The sequence below is a fragment of the Panicum hallii genome, chromosome 5 (genome assembly GCF_002211085.1).
Source record: "Panicum hallii strain FIL2 chromosome 5, PHallii_v3.1, whole genome shotgun sequence".
Classification (NCBI taxonomy): domain Eukaryota; kingdom Viridiplantae; phylum Streptophyta; class Magnoliopsida; order Poales; family Poaceae; genus Panicum; species Panicum hallii.
The window spans coordinates 7,630,208-7,642,724 of NC_038046.1; the positions used below are offsets into that span (position 1 = coordinate 7,630,208).

Sequence of the window (12,517 nt, forward strand, 5' to 3'; positions counted from 1 at the left end):
TTCGTATTCTTTTCGTATGAACAGTACTAATGCGCTTGACCTCGTGGCCCTGACTTGTCGCTTAGGCTGGTATCAGTAGTCTTGTTATCAGCCCGTGTAAAATCCCAGCTGTTCCCTCGTGGAGTGAGCCGGTCTGCTATTTTCAAAGTGCAAACGCTGCTGAGAAGTGGGCCAGTCTACTATTTTTAAAATGCAAGGCCCGAAAGCAAACCTGCTGATATCAGCCTTACTCACTTTCCAGATTTCCGGCTCGGTTTCGCAGCAGAAATATCCTGAACAATGTTTTGGACAGGTTCCCAGTTCCTACTTTCCACGAGCACCCCGTTAGAGAAAAACGCCACTAACCATTGTGGCTGCTCGGCTGCTCGGTTCTGGCCGTAGTTCGGCACGATTGCGGCGGGAATGTTTAAGTTGAGCTCAGAGAACAAATTTTCGTGGTGATGGTTAAGTTAAGCTGAGCACTAGCATCGCTTTCTGCTAGAGGATTTTTTTTGTTTTATTTTTTGCTCAAGGGCGCTCCACATTCTTCTTCCTTTCGCGTGCGCCATCATATTCCTCGTCGGTGCTAATGCGCACGACTTCGCAGTCTGCTTTCTAACTTTTCAGATGCACGGCTCGGAAGCAGCCATTTCGCAGCAGAAATGCCCTGAGAATTCTTCTTGGGCTGGACACCTTGCAGCTCCCACTTTACACGAACACTCGTCGAGCAGACTTTTTTTCAGTAAGATCGTCGAGCAGACCTTGTGGCCTGTTTGGTCCAGAGCAGTTTGCCTGACATGGTTTGGTCAGCAACCAAGGAGTTTTACAACTACAGCGCCGGTAACATACTGGTACGGTGGTAGTAATTCGTTAGCGGCACGTTCTCCAATTTTGCAGAGGTGACTGAACGCACAGGGCAAACGAACGAGGGATGAAATAGACAGCAAATTATAACATCAACATTGTCCTGCACTCTCTCTGTCTCTGTGATAAATGGACTATGTTTTTTGAGTACTACTAGTGTCGTGTCAACACATAGCACCATCCATTTTCTACGCTCCTTTCCTTTCACCACCAGAAGTTAGAACAACACGGATCTTATGAAGGAAACAAATGAAGATATCGGTTAGTGTGGTCCAATGATTGCATTGCTTATTGATTAAAATACTTCTACACAGGACAGTCGTGATTACACCGGGCTAACAATTTCATTTAGGCTAGTAGGTGGTCCGTCAGCCATCAATCAGGTACCGCCAAATCATAACACCCAGTTGCCAACCGCTGCTGCAACAATTCCTCTCGCGGGGCGCTGCCTGTTCCAGCTGAAGCAGCCCCACGAGCAGAGGCATCATGATATCCTGTTTCCATCTGGAATGTGACTGACGATGCTATATCTTCTGCTTCAATGCTTGACGCAGTTGGACCTTACTGCTGTCAATCCTTGCCTCCAGAAGCTTGGACTTCAAGTTGTGCTTCTGCACTCCTCGGGGCCATTCAATGCATCCTTTTATGGCTCGAACGATGTCCGGGTTCAGCAGGTCTGGCCTCCATTGCCCTGCACTTTGCGGACTGTCACACACTTCACCGTTCTTTAGATCGGGAGATTCGGCAACATTTGACATCCTGGCGTTCGATAATCTACCATTGAGTATATTGGATCCCATTTTCTTTTGGTCGACACTGTTTGATGATCTCCAGAGTCCAGCGAATGATCTTTTGTTCCGAGACCTCCCTGCTGTTGCTGAACAAACTTCACTGATCTCACTATGTGCCTGGTCATTGTCACAGTTTTCATCCCAATCAGTCCCACTCACTGAAGCATCGTTTTCTCCACAGAAGCCATTTACAGATGGTTCACTTCCGCCTGGTGAATTGCTATAGCTGTTCTCCTCAACTTGGCTGACTGTTTCCCATCCACTTTCATCTTCCACTTCCTCATTACAGGTGCGAGGCCGATTGCAATGTCTGCTTTTGTGATTCTCCAAGAATATGTCAGTTTCAGGACTAACTGTATGGGCTTTTGATGCAGAACTCTTGGACCTATTTCCATTACATTGCACAATCACTTTCTCAGCAGTATCTTCCCTCTGCTTGAGTTCTTCGAATACAGCAAAAATGTCCTCTGTAGGAGGAGGGGGTATGTAAGAAAATTCCTTGATACCGTTGATCTTCATAGAGCAGATTGCTTCCCTGAGCCTTTCTGCTTCCCTTACTGTTCCATTTTCCATATTATTACTGCCTGGCTGGGAATGAAGCAAATCCTCAAGCTCATCCTGAAGTTTACTCAGCTGAGAATACTTGTTCTCAAGTGTCAGCTTTGCATCAACAAGCTTCATTTGCACCCTCTCTTCACGCCAAACTTCAGCCATCTGAAGCATCTTCTTCTCTTCCTCCAATTCATCTCTGATCTTCATCGATTCACTTCTCATAGCCTCAACCTCAGCTTTGTCTTCTGCAATCTCCTTTGCTAATTCATCACAAACCTCTTCCATGAGCACCCGAGCCTTCCTTTCCTTCTCATAATCTTGCAAATAACTCTTTGCAGCAAGCTTCATCTCAGACAGATCATTGAGGAGTTTGGAATTCATCATTTCTGCACGCTGTCTCTGTTTCCTCTCCCGATTGAGTTCCTCCTTGACAGCATCTAGGATATGGTGAACCTTACCGTGCTCCCTACTCTTCCATGAAGCCTTTTCCTCAGCAAGATTCTTCAACAGGTGATCAAGCTGCTTCTTTGTAGATCGACACTCTGCTTCAAGCTCATGAATCCGGTCCTGAGCCACCATAAGCTCCTCCTTTAGTGAATAGATTTCTCCACCAGTATCCCTCAGATTGTGTTCAAAGTAATCATCATCCACAACCCGGGAAGCTTTCATGAATCGATGGTTCCACTTTGTTGCCATTTCTGGTTCTATCTGACGCACTGCAGAATGAGCTTCCATCTATTTGTAGTAAACATACACATGTCAGATCAAACAGGGTTTGGTAAAGATCCTAGAATGGCAATTTTCCTTCAGGACATAAGTAGGGTACCTCATTGTTAACAGTCCTATTCCCTGTCCTGCCTTGGATAACTGCTTTGTAGTGCTGACAATGATCAGGCGTGTGCGGGTGCTTTGAACTAGGCTGCAGTTTCCAACAGCATGAATTATTAGCTGAACAGTGACATTAAAAAATGGCAAGATATACTTATTATGACATCGCATGTGAAATGGGTAAAACAACAAACAAAAAGCAGATCTGCTGAAGCATTGCTGCCTAAGTATCAAGCAATTAGCATGGCATTAAACTATTCTTCACATGGGAAAATATCATTGTCAAGCAATTAGAATAGCAATTGACAAGGGCTATCTACGGACCACTGGACCACAATAGTTACACCCCTACACTCACATAAGACTAGACTGATTAAATTCATGGATTGTGATAACTGATACCTCATTATTTTGGCTGAACTGATGAATAAATCTAAAAGTCAAAATCAATGGCCTGAACAACAATGATAGGTAAAATGGACCAAACCAAAAATTGAATTAACTTGATCTAGTGAGACAAACTATCACAATAATATTGTCCTTGTACTAACAGAAAACTCATGATCCTAAAAGTGTCAACTAGAAATAGATATGGATGCCTATAGACATCTACAAACAAATGCATCACTCCAACCAATGGGCCTAGAGATGGTATAACCTTTTGAAATCCTAATTTTATGCCAAACGTAATGTTTTCACATAATTTGACCTTATAAGATTGAAATTGTTCATCATGGATGCACAAACATTAGCATGTCGCTCTAGCCTCTAAGGCTGAGCAAAACACCAAAGCGCACACAATAAGGTTTCTCCACCCCTGGAAAACCTCAACGCTGGTTTAACCAAAGCATTAGTACTTGAGAGCAGTACCTCAACAAACTTACATGAGTCTACAACAGAAATGGTCAGAAAAGCAGAAAACGCATGCAGCTTCAGCAAGTGAAGCAGAATGAGTGTACCAGACACAGTCAATTCCCAGCAATTGATGCCGACATTTCTCCAAAACTACACAAAAAAATGATGAGCTATGTGCCAAAAGTGTCACAGCCGACACCAGCCACTCTACAGAAGCATCGCCATCTACAACCCTAGGACACAACAATCGCGACACTGAAGCACCGGATTCACAGAGATCTCGCGGCAATGCTCACCTCAGCCCTCCGTCGCGACCTCCCGGGCCCCAGCGGCGGCGCCTGCGGCGGCTGCATTCGCCACAGCGCCGCGGCGATCTCCCGCACCGACAGGCCCGCGCCCGCCGCGGGACGGGAGGCGGAGCGAGCGCCGGCGTCGCCGGCGTCCAGGGGCCACCGGACCGGCGGGGTCTCCGGAGGGGGCTTCGGCGGAGGCGTCGGCGGGGCGGCCCCGCGGCGGGCGGCCGCGAGGGAGGGGCTCTGGACGCGGACCCGGCGGGCGCGGCGGCGGGAGGCGGACCCGGGCCGCGGGGGCGTGGCGGCGGCTACCTGCGGCTCGGGGCTGGCCGGAGGCGGCGGGCGGCGGGCGCGGTGGCTGCCGGGGCGCGCCATGGGCGGACGCGGCCGGCTCGGCCTGCGGATGGGTGGCCGAGGAGGCGGTGTTGCTCGCGCGGGGGGGCAGTGGCACTCGTCGTGAATAGCAGCAGAGCAGCCGCGGGTGTGGTGGGGCGCGTGAGATCTGGGGGCATCCGACGCCGCTGCCCGCCCGTTGGTGGCGTGGCGGGGGCGGGGGCGGGGGCCGGGGCGAGCACTGTGACTAGTGTGAGCCTGAGGACGCTTCACAACATGGGAAAGAAAGCGGATCGTGTCCGGCGCTGTCTCCGGCTCCGTGGCCTTCACGCTTCCACCAGGCTTTCTGGCCTCAGCACGAGGCGGTCACGACGAGCCTACGAGCCTCCAATCCTCCATCCGTGAATCCAAGGGCTTTGGAGCAACATCTTATTTTGAAAGCTGGTTGGTGCGCGCTAGTCTACTCGATTCAAAAGCCTTGTACGCGCGGTACCAGAAAACGGCTAGGCTCCGATTTATCTCGCACCAAAGAGTCGAGAAAAGCACGGACTCTCCTACCTGCCCAGTCTACCTGATGCGTCTGGCGCATAAGGCACGATCAAAAAGGCCAGCAGTAATCATCAAAGCAGGCGCCATCATGGCTGAAGCGACTCCAAAAGGCAAGCACCTGTGACTAACGCCCCGGCACTGTTCATGCACGGCGCGGAGGTGTGTGCCGTGCTGCTCTCTAACAGGGGAGGAAAGAAAAGACTTGCCCGAAGTTGATGGTCTCGTCCGAGGACGATGCACGCGGCTTGCCTAGTTGCCTGCACAATAAAATCGATCGATTGCGAAATATCAGGTTACTGCAGCACCTGCTTTGATTTAAATTTCTATTTCCTTCCGGGGGACTAGAAAAAAAAAGCATCGACGCTACAAATTTTCTTGGGCCAAACAACCAAGTCTCCACAAGGTCACGTGGCCCATTAGAGGCCCAGAACTCGTTGCTTGCTTAGGCCGACAGTCCGAACGAGAGAGAGTGAGTGTCCGACGGGCGACGGGCGCTTCTATGAAAAAGGGCCTAGCAGCTACACAGGCCCGGCCCGTTTAACCCATTTACCATCCTGGGCCTTATTTGCTCCGCATTATGTTAATTATGTTAAGCCTCAAAGTAGAACCAGTGGTCAATGGGAGAATCTGACCGGGCGAGGCAACCGGAGATTCCACTGCCGCCACGTCGTTCACACAAGCAAAGTGGAATCGGTGCTCGTTTCTCATCACCCTTTTCTTCTCCACGATTTCTTTTCTCCATCTTCGCACGCTTGCAAAGTGTTCAATGATCAAGATTGGTGTCCGGTCCGAGCCTATAGCTTTACCCGATGGGGAAAAAAAAATCGGATTTGGCCCAAGGTTTCGATTAGGTCATCCATGCACATCACCTCACCTGCCTGCAGGTCCGCGACCCGGGCAACGACAACGAGTTGTTGCCTCATTTCTGCTCAGAAATTCTGAGCTCCCATGGAAGTGGCGACCCTTTCTTTTGCTCACTTTGGCCTCTCTGGAGTCTGGGCATCTTGGAACAAGTTGGTGGAGTTGGCGATCATAGTTCCTGGTTTTAGCATTGAAAACGTTGGCATAACCTGGATTTAGGAGTAATTTATTCTTTTTTTAATCAGAGGCAACCGATTCAGTAATGGTATGCAAATGTTGGCTCGAGCGCGCGGCTCCACACGTGCGCCCGATGTGTTCCAGAGAGCCTCCCGTTCCTGAAGCATTTTGTTGACTGGCTGCCAAAAATGCCATAGAAATACAGAGCACGTGTCGTAAAGGAACGCGATAAACGCTAAAAGCGTGCTCGTGGAATACGGAAACTGAGCGCCAGGCAATTTGTACCATCGGTTCCGTGTTCGACACAATAGTCAATTACGAAATTCAGGTAAGTTTTTTAAAAAAATTCCTTCAAAACTGGCAGGAAAAAAAAGAAAGATGAGGGCTTCATTCTGCGAGCAAAAACAAAAAAAAAAGTTTTCAGTTTACTGAGTTAGTCCTACCAAATCATGCCCCGAAGAGCTCCAGCTGCAAGGGAACATTTTAGAGTTCAAATCGAAACAGCAGCTACCAACACGGGCTTCACCAAATCGTTCAGCTAACACTTGCTTATTCTGCTGCTTTCAGAAGCGTGCTTCCGTGTGTTCCTGTAGCTGGTCTTTCTCACGGGGATCCAAGAACGGCGCTGCTGCAAACGCTTTTCGCTACCTAAAAGGTGCCATCTCTATTCACTCCGAATGTCTGGGTTTTATCCTTTTTTATATAAAAAAAGAAACACAAACCTTTTGAATGTGTGGTCACCGTTGCCGATCAAAATGATGTCACTGTAAAGCTGAACCGCGAAGCGACCATTTGTGAATCTGAAAATGGTGCTTGATTTTATTTAGTAAGTCGGGCAGCTGCATGGGTGATGCCAGGAATGACGCCGGACCCCACTGCGTGGATCACAACTAATTCGTGGTAACTTTAGTCAGTTTTCCGCGCTTGTGAATCGTGATCACGTTTTGTCATATGCCTCGCACCCTTTCTGCATCCATTTTTTCTGCACCCTCGCTTCAGCGCACCACGTTAGCTTAACATTGCTCTCGTAGAAGGCAATTTTTAGGCTGTTACGCCTAGTCGACCAAACAAAACTGTTCTCTACTGCCTTCTCCTATTCTTCCTAAGCCTTTTCCAATTGCGACCGTCTGCCTTTCGGTTAAAGATGAGTTCCATAACGTCAGTATCTCTTTACCTCCTGTTTTCAATGGCGTATTCTATTAGATCCAAGCTCATCGTTTTTCAGAGAAGGAAGAACGTATGGCATCCTCCGCATTCTGGACTTCTGCAAAGTGCTAGTGTCACTTTCATGATCTTGAGCGCCCGAACGATGAGCCATCAACCCGGCATCTGCCGCAGCCTTGCCAGTTCTGACTAGCTGTGCTAGCTCCTACGGGCCACGGGAACCGATCGCCTGTGTGGCTGTGTGACCGTGAGCAACAAAGCCAACGACGCAGCTCCCGAGACTCGGAGAGCCAGAGAGGTCGCACCGTGTCGGTCTCACGGGCTCTGAGAAAACGCTGAAGCGAGAGCTGTGGTTCACAAGCAACAAATTAAGAACAGGAGGTCAACTTGGAGGCGCTATCACACTCACGCTTCGCAAAGAGACAGGATTAGGCCGCACGCAGAATTCAGAGCCCGTGTGCTGTACCGACAGTCCGGGGCCTGCAGGCACCTGGTTTACTTACCAGAACGGTACGGAGTTAACGAGGCCACGACACGCTAAAGAGGCAAACCGCATGAATGTTAAGAGGCTCGATGGCCAGGCTGAGATCCCGTTCACATCCACCGCCTTTGCCAGCGATCGATTCCGTTCAGTTTGCTTTCTGATCCAAGTTCATCCTGCTGTACGACGGTTCCTTCCTTCAGAGACCATTCAGGTTTTCAGGCTCCTCCCGGGGCTACTACTAGTGGTAAGCAACTGAGGAAATCCTGAACATCAGTTTCGTGGCAGCAAAATAAGGGATTCAGACAGGTAGATCCCAAGGTCAAATCAAAGGCTGGTAAAGGAGCTGGGCTCTTTCATGATCTGGGACGTCAAGGCCGTTGTCTGACGTAGCCTGCAAAGTTCCTCTCGAACAAGTGCATCCCAACTTCCATTCCTGTGCTACATAAAGCAAGGGGGTGTTGCAGAATCCACCAGGCTGCTAGACTTGCAAGTGGCGTAACGGAAGCACACTGAAGCACAAAGTGCGCCGCGCACCATGGCCCCGTTGCAGCCACCGGCTGTTGCAGCAGCACCTGGCGTCTACTGAACTTGGCTTCCCGACGGTTTCCTGCCCTCCACCGTCGGAGAGAACCCCGCCACGTCTTTCCTTCTCGCAGTCGCACACACGGCAGCGCCGCCGGAGAGACGGAGGCTATGAAATAACCTTTTCGTGCGTGCCATGCCGCCCAAGAGACTCTGCTCGGCGGCCACTGCTCCGAATTGAAACACTCTCGGCAGTCGTCGTCGTCACTTGTGACACCTGCAGCGACCTCGATATTCGGGCGCGCCAAGCCAACTGGCACCGGAGCAGCCGCAGCACGCGACTTGTGCTGCTCGCCCCTAGTTTCGGAGTTTCCTTTCCCGCAATCATCCAGGTCAACTGGTTCCTGACGTAGTACGCCGCGGCCCGGCCGGTAACCGGCGTGCTCGCTCGGACAAAGCTGGAGTGGCCGGGTGGGATGGATCCGCCAGCTCATCCTCTTCCTGTCTATCCAGCCAGACGCCCGCTACTGAAACGCCTTCGCCGTCGCGATGGCGTCGGACGGAACAGGAACGCCGACATGTACGTCTCACCGATCGAGAGCCGGAGCCAACGAGCTAACAGGGCGAGCTATCTAGCTTGGCATCATCGCGAGGTGGCGACCTGACAGTTTCCTCCCTGCGTACCTGCTGCACAAGTACAACGGTTAGTTCGGCCGTCGGTTTCCCGTTTCTGGTAGACGCCAGTACGTGATACAATAAGCTGGTCGTCCTTAGAATAGATACATGTATGTATGAAACTGCGAGATCGGCCGTTGCGATCTCACATGTCATGGGAGCATAATCATGATTAATAACTAGTAGTATAATCTATCAAAGCATGGGCCGTTGTACATCCACAATTCCAGTTCCACACACAGCTAGCTTCTACACGAGACGGCCTTCATGGCTAAGTCACCAAGGGAACGTGTCCAGAACATGCACCGGCACGGCCTCACTGTTAGCAAGATCAAAGTCTACTCTACTCGGACGCACACGCACATGCTAATGCGGTGCGGCGCGTCGATCACAAACTCCTAGCAACTAGTACTAGAAAGTAGCAGAGAGGCGGCGCACCGGCAACGAAGTCTGCGGCGCGCGCGGCACCGGCGCGGCCGCCGCCGCCGCCAGCCCGCAAATGAAACAGGCCTGCAGGTGCAACGACCTGCGGCAAGGACGCGGCCACGACACCGCGGGCATGCGCTGTCCCAGCCGCAAAACCAAGCGCCCGCCCGCCCGCCGCATCGCCAGCGGTGGCCCGTGCCGCGCTTGGGGAATCCCCGGGAAAAGCCGCGTTCCCACCGCGAGCGCCCGGCCCCATCCGGCTGAGATCCCCCGCGCCACCGCGTTCAGACCGGGGGTGACCCCACGGCGCCCGACCACCCGGCCCTTTCCAACTCGGCGACCACGCAGGAAGCGCTCGGCCACGTCGGAGCCCCGCGCGGCGGAACGTTAGGTGCACCGCGCGGGGGGAACGGTCGCGCCTGCCTCCCGGTCCCGGAGTCCCCGTCCCCTGAAACTATAAAACCACGCCTCCCAGCGGAGCCGGTCGCACAAGGACCACCTAATCACTCCGAACCAAAGCGCGAGCAGCATACAGAGCATCGCCGCCGCCGCCGGCAACAGCAAGTCAACAATAGCGAGCCGCACAGAAGGTGAACCGCCCCGCCGTACGTGCACGCGCGCGCGCATCCATGGGCAACTGCGCGGTCACGCAGCACGCCGTGACGTCGTGGGCGGACGACGGCGAGTGGGACGTCCCGACGGCCGAGGAGGAGGGGGCAGGAGCGGCTGCCGGGACGAGCGGGAGGAAGCAGGAGCACGCGGCGGCGGAGGTGACCATCAGGATTACCCGGAAGCAGCTGCAGGAGCTGATGGAGAAGAGGGCCGGCGGCCTCCACGGGCTCAAGAGCCGGCGGGCCGCGGCGCAGCTGCTGGCGGACGTCATGAACGCCGGGCGGGTCTACCACCACTGCAAGGCGGCGCACTGGAAGCCCGCGCTGCAGAGCATCCCGGAGGCCGTGGAGTCGTGATGACGCGTGAGCACGGCGCGGTGCTGCTGCCATGGCGTTTGCCTGGCTGGCTCCTCTTCGCCTCCGGTTGCTTCCTCGTAGTTGCAGGCTATGTTGGTAGATCGCAGGCAGCTTCTTGCATTGGGTGGCTTGCTGTGTCATTCTTTCAGTTCGGATGCAGTATGCGAACGAACGATGTACAGTACAGTAGTAGGATTAGTGGTCATAGACTCGACGATGTAAATTGTAAAGGAGACGCCCGTTGTGCCCACACCAAAACTCGAGAATGAAGTGTGAATTTCATGAGCAACTACCCATGTTTTGCCGAAGCAGAGAACTGATCAACGACTCCCGATGGTGATCTGAACCACGGCCTAAAATAATTCTACTAGCTGATTGGTCCCTAAGCTTTGTATGGCCATGTTACCATGCAGAGGCTGGACTAAGCATAAAGTATTGAATGCATCCCGCTTCATTCAAAGGCCAGTATTACAGCAGGGAATGTTTATTTGGCTTGCTTCACGCAAGAGGAAACAGTATATATTTATGTGAAATTTTATAATCTTGCGAGATGTACTATTGTTTAGCTATCTTTTTGTTCAGGAACGTCTCGATTACCTGTGTTCATGCCTCTTCAGCCTGAATTTCCAGGCAGTGCAAAAGATGAGCCAGAGCTAGTTAGGAAATCTCACTAAAAAATCACTAGCTAGGGAAAAGGGAACATCTTTTCGGTGAGACGTGACCCAAAGAACCAAATGAAAACGCCCAAATGCCTCATCTCATCATCCTGCCGGGGTCAGGGGCCACCCTCACTACACAATGATCCGCACATCTCGCAGGTCAAAATTTTACCATGAACTCCGCCTAGTGCCACCGGGAATTAAGGTGGGGGTTAAATGGGCGACCCACATTAGCAGCAGTAGGTGCGCACCAACACGTTGACAAGACGAGGTCCAAATCAAGGTTGCTCGACGTAGCGATCGGCCGAATAAATCCCCCGAGCGGTGGCCGTAGTGTTGCTGTCGTTTTGACCGCGCGCCGGGGGGTGTGTGCGCTGCTCTCTGAAGTGGCATTTTCCAGCAACGCGACAACCACGTACGTACGTATTCCAACCACTATTGACACGACGTATCTTCGGTGTCCTGAAGCTTCAGGGCTGGTAGTGGTTAACAGATGAAGAGCAATTATTAGGCCAAATTAATTTCTCGTGGACTTTTTATTGCCAGATGAATTATAGTTCCATGAAAAAGAAGAATAAAAAGGACAATACAGGACCAGGCTGATGCTAAAATGACGTAACAGTGCTGACTGCCGAACACTTGAACTCCAAGCATTTTAATTAGTAGATCTGATGAATATTTAGCTTATCAGGCAGCAATTCCCTCGAGGCATTTTTTTTTGTATGAAAGGATATTGTTGTTAGGAACGCTTTTCGTCACCACAAACTAGTACAAGAAGTGTCAACTGACGCTTGGAGAGCTGTGTTGGAAATGGAGCGTTTCATCTAGGTGATTGCCTGACTGCTGCGATTGCATCTGCAGATATGCTGACGCGGGTTTCTGCATAAATAAGAACGCTCGTAATACTTGCTCCATAAAATCCATCTAAACAAAAACATGTGGAGCACGATTGTCCTTCACAAGTCCAACACAATGAGGAGTATTCTTGCATGCTCATCAATTGGCAACAGGTATTATGGAGTTCTAGTGTTATTAAACTGGGGAGCGGTTGTTTGGTTTGGACTAAAAATTCCCGGTTGTTAGGTTAATTAAATCAAGGGTTGAACCGCTGGTTCTTGCTATCTGTGATTCAGGCAGCCATATATGGTGATCATTCGCAGCAGTTCAGATTTTCAAAGCTCCTTTGTCAACCCTCTTGGTTTGATGCGGGCTGGCGGTGTGGTAACTTCTCGCGGCAAAAACGAGGGAAGTTCTCATCAACGTTTCAGATGATCACCTTTTGATCGGCTGGCTGCTCCCCAAAGTTCACAATGTGTGATGTGGGTTGCAAGATACGCAAGGCAAAAAAAAAAATGGTATGGACCATTGCGACATGCAGGAGAAAAGAGCATGATCGCCAGGAGAGAAAGAAAAAAAAATAAAGACCATGCCCCTCGCGTGATCTTCTTGGCGAAGTGTTCGGCTTTGCAATTTAAAACTAGACATCGGTAGAGATGGCTGCGGACACGGCAGCTGCTGAAGCCTCCCAAATCCGCGC

At 51.3% G+C, this 12,517-nt stretch overlaps 2 protein-coding genes across 2 annotated transcripts; one reads left to right on the forward strand and one right to left on the reverse strand.

Annotated features, from left to right (window-relative positions):
* Positions 1 to 1,105: 1,105 nt before the first annotated feature.
* On the reverse strand, positions 1,106 to 4,804 carry LOC112895866. Its single transcript, XM_025963863.1, has 3 exons — positions 4,166 to 4,804; positions 3,013 to 3,105; positions 1,106 to 2,921 (listed from the first exon to the last, which is right to left on the reverse strand). Exons 1-3 carry the CDS (start codon positions 4,535 to 4,537, stop codon positions 1,368 to 1,370), a joined length of 2,019 nt encoding a protein of 672 aa, XP_025819648.1. The 5' UTR covers positions 4,538 to 4,804; the 3' UTR covers positions 1,106 to 1,367.
* A 5,023-nt stretch (positions 4,805 to 9,827) lies between these two features.
* Positions 9,828 to 10,610, forward strand: LOC112894002. Its single transcript, XM_025961558.1, has one exon. It carries the CDS (start codon positions 9,983 to 9,985, stop codon positions 10,319 to 10,321), a length of 339 nt encoding a protein of 112 aa, XP_025817343.1. The 5' UTR covers positions 9,828 to 9,982; the 3' UTR covers positions 10,322 to 10,610.
* Positions 10,611 to 12,517: the final 1,907 nt, after the last annotated feature.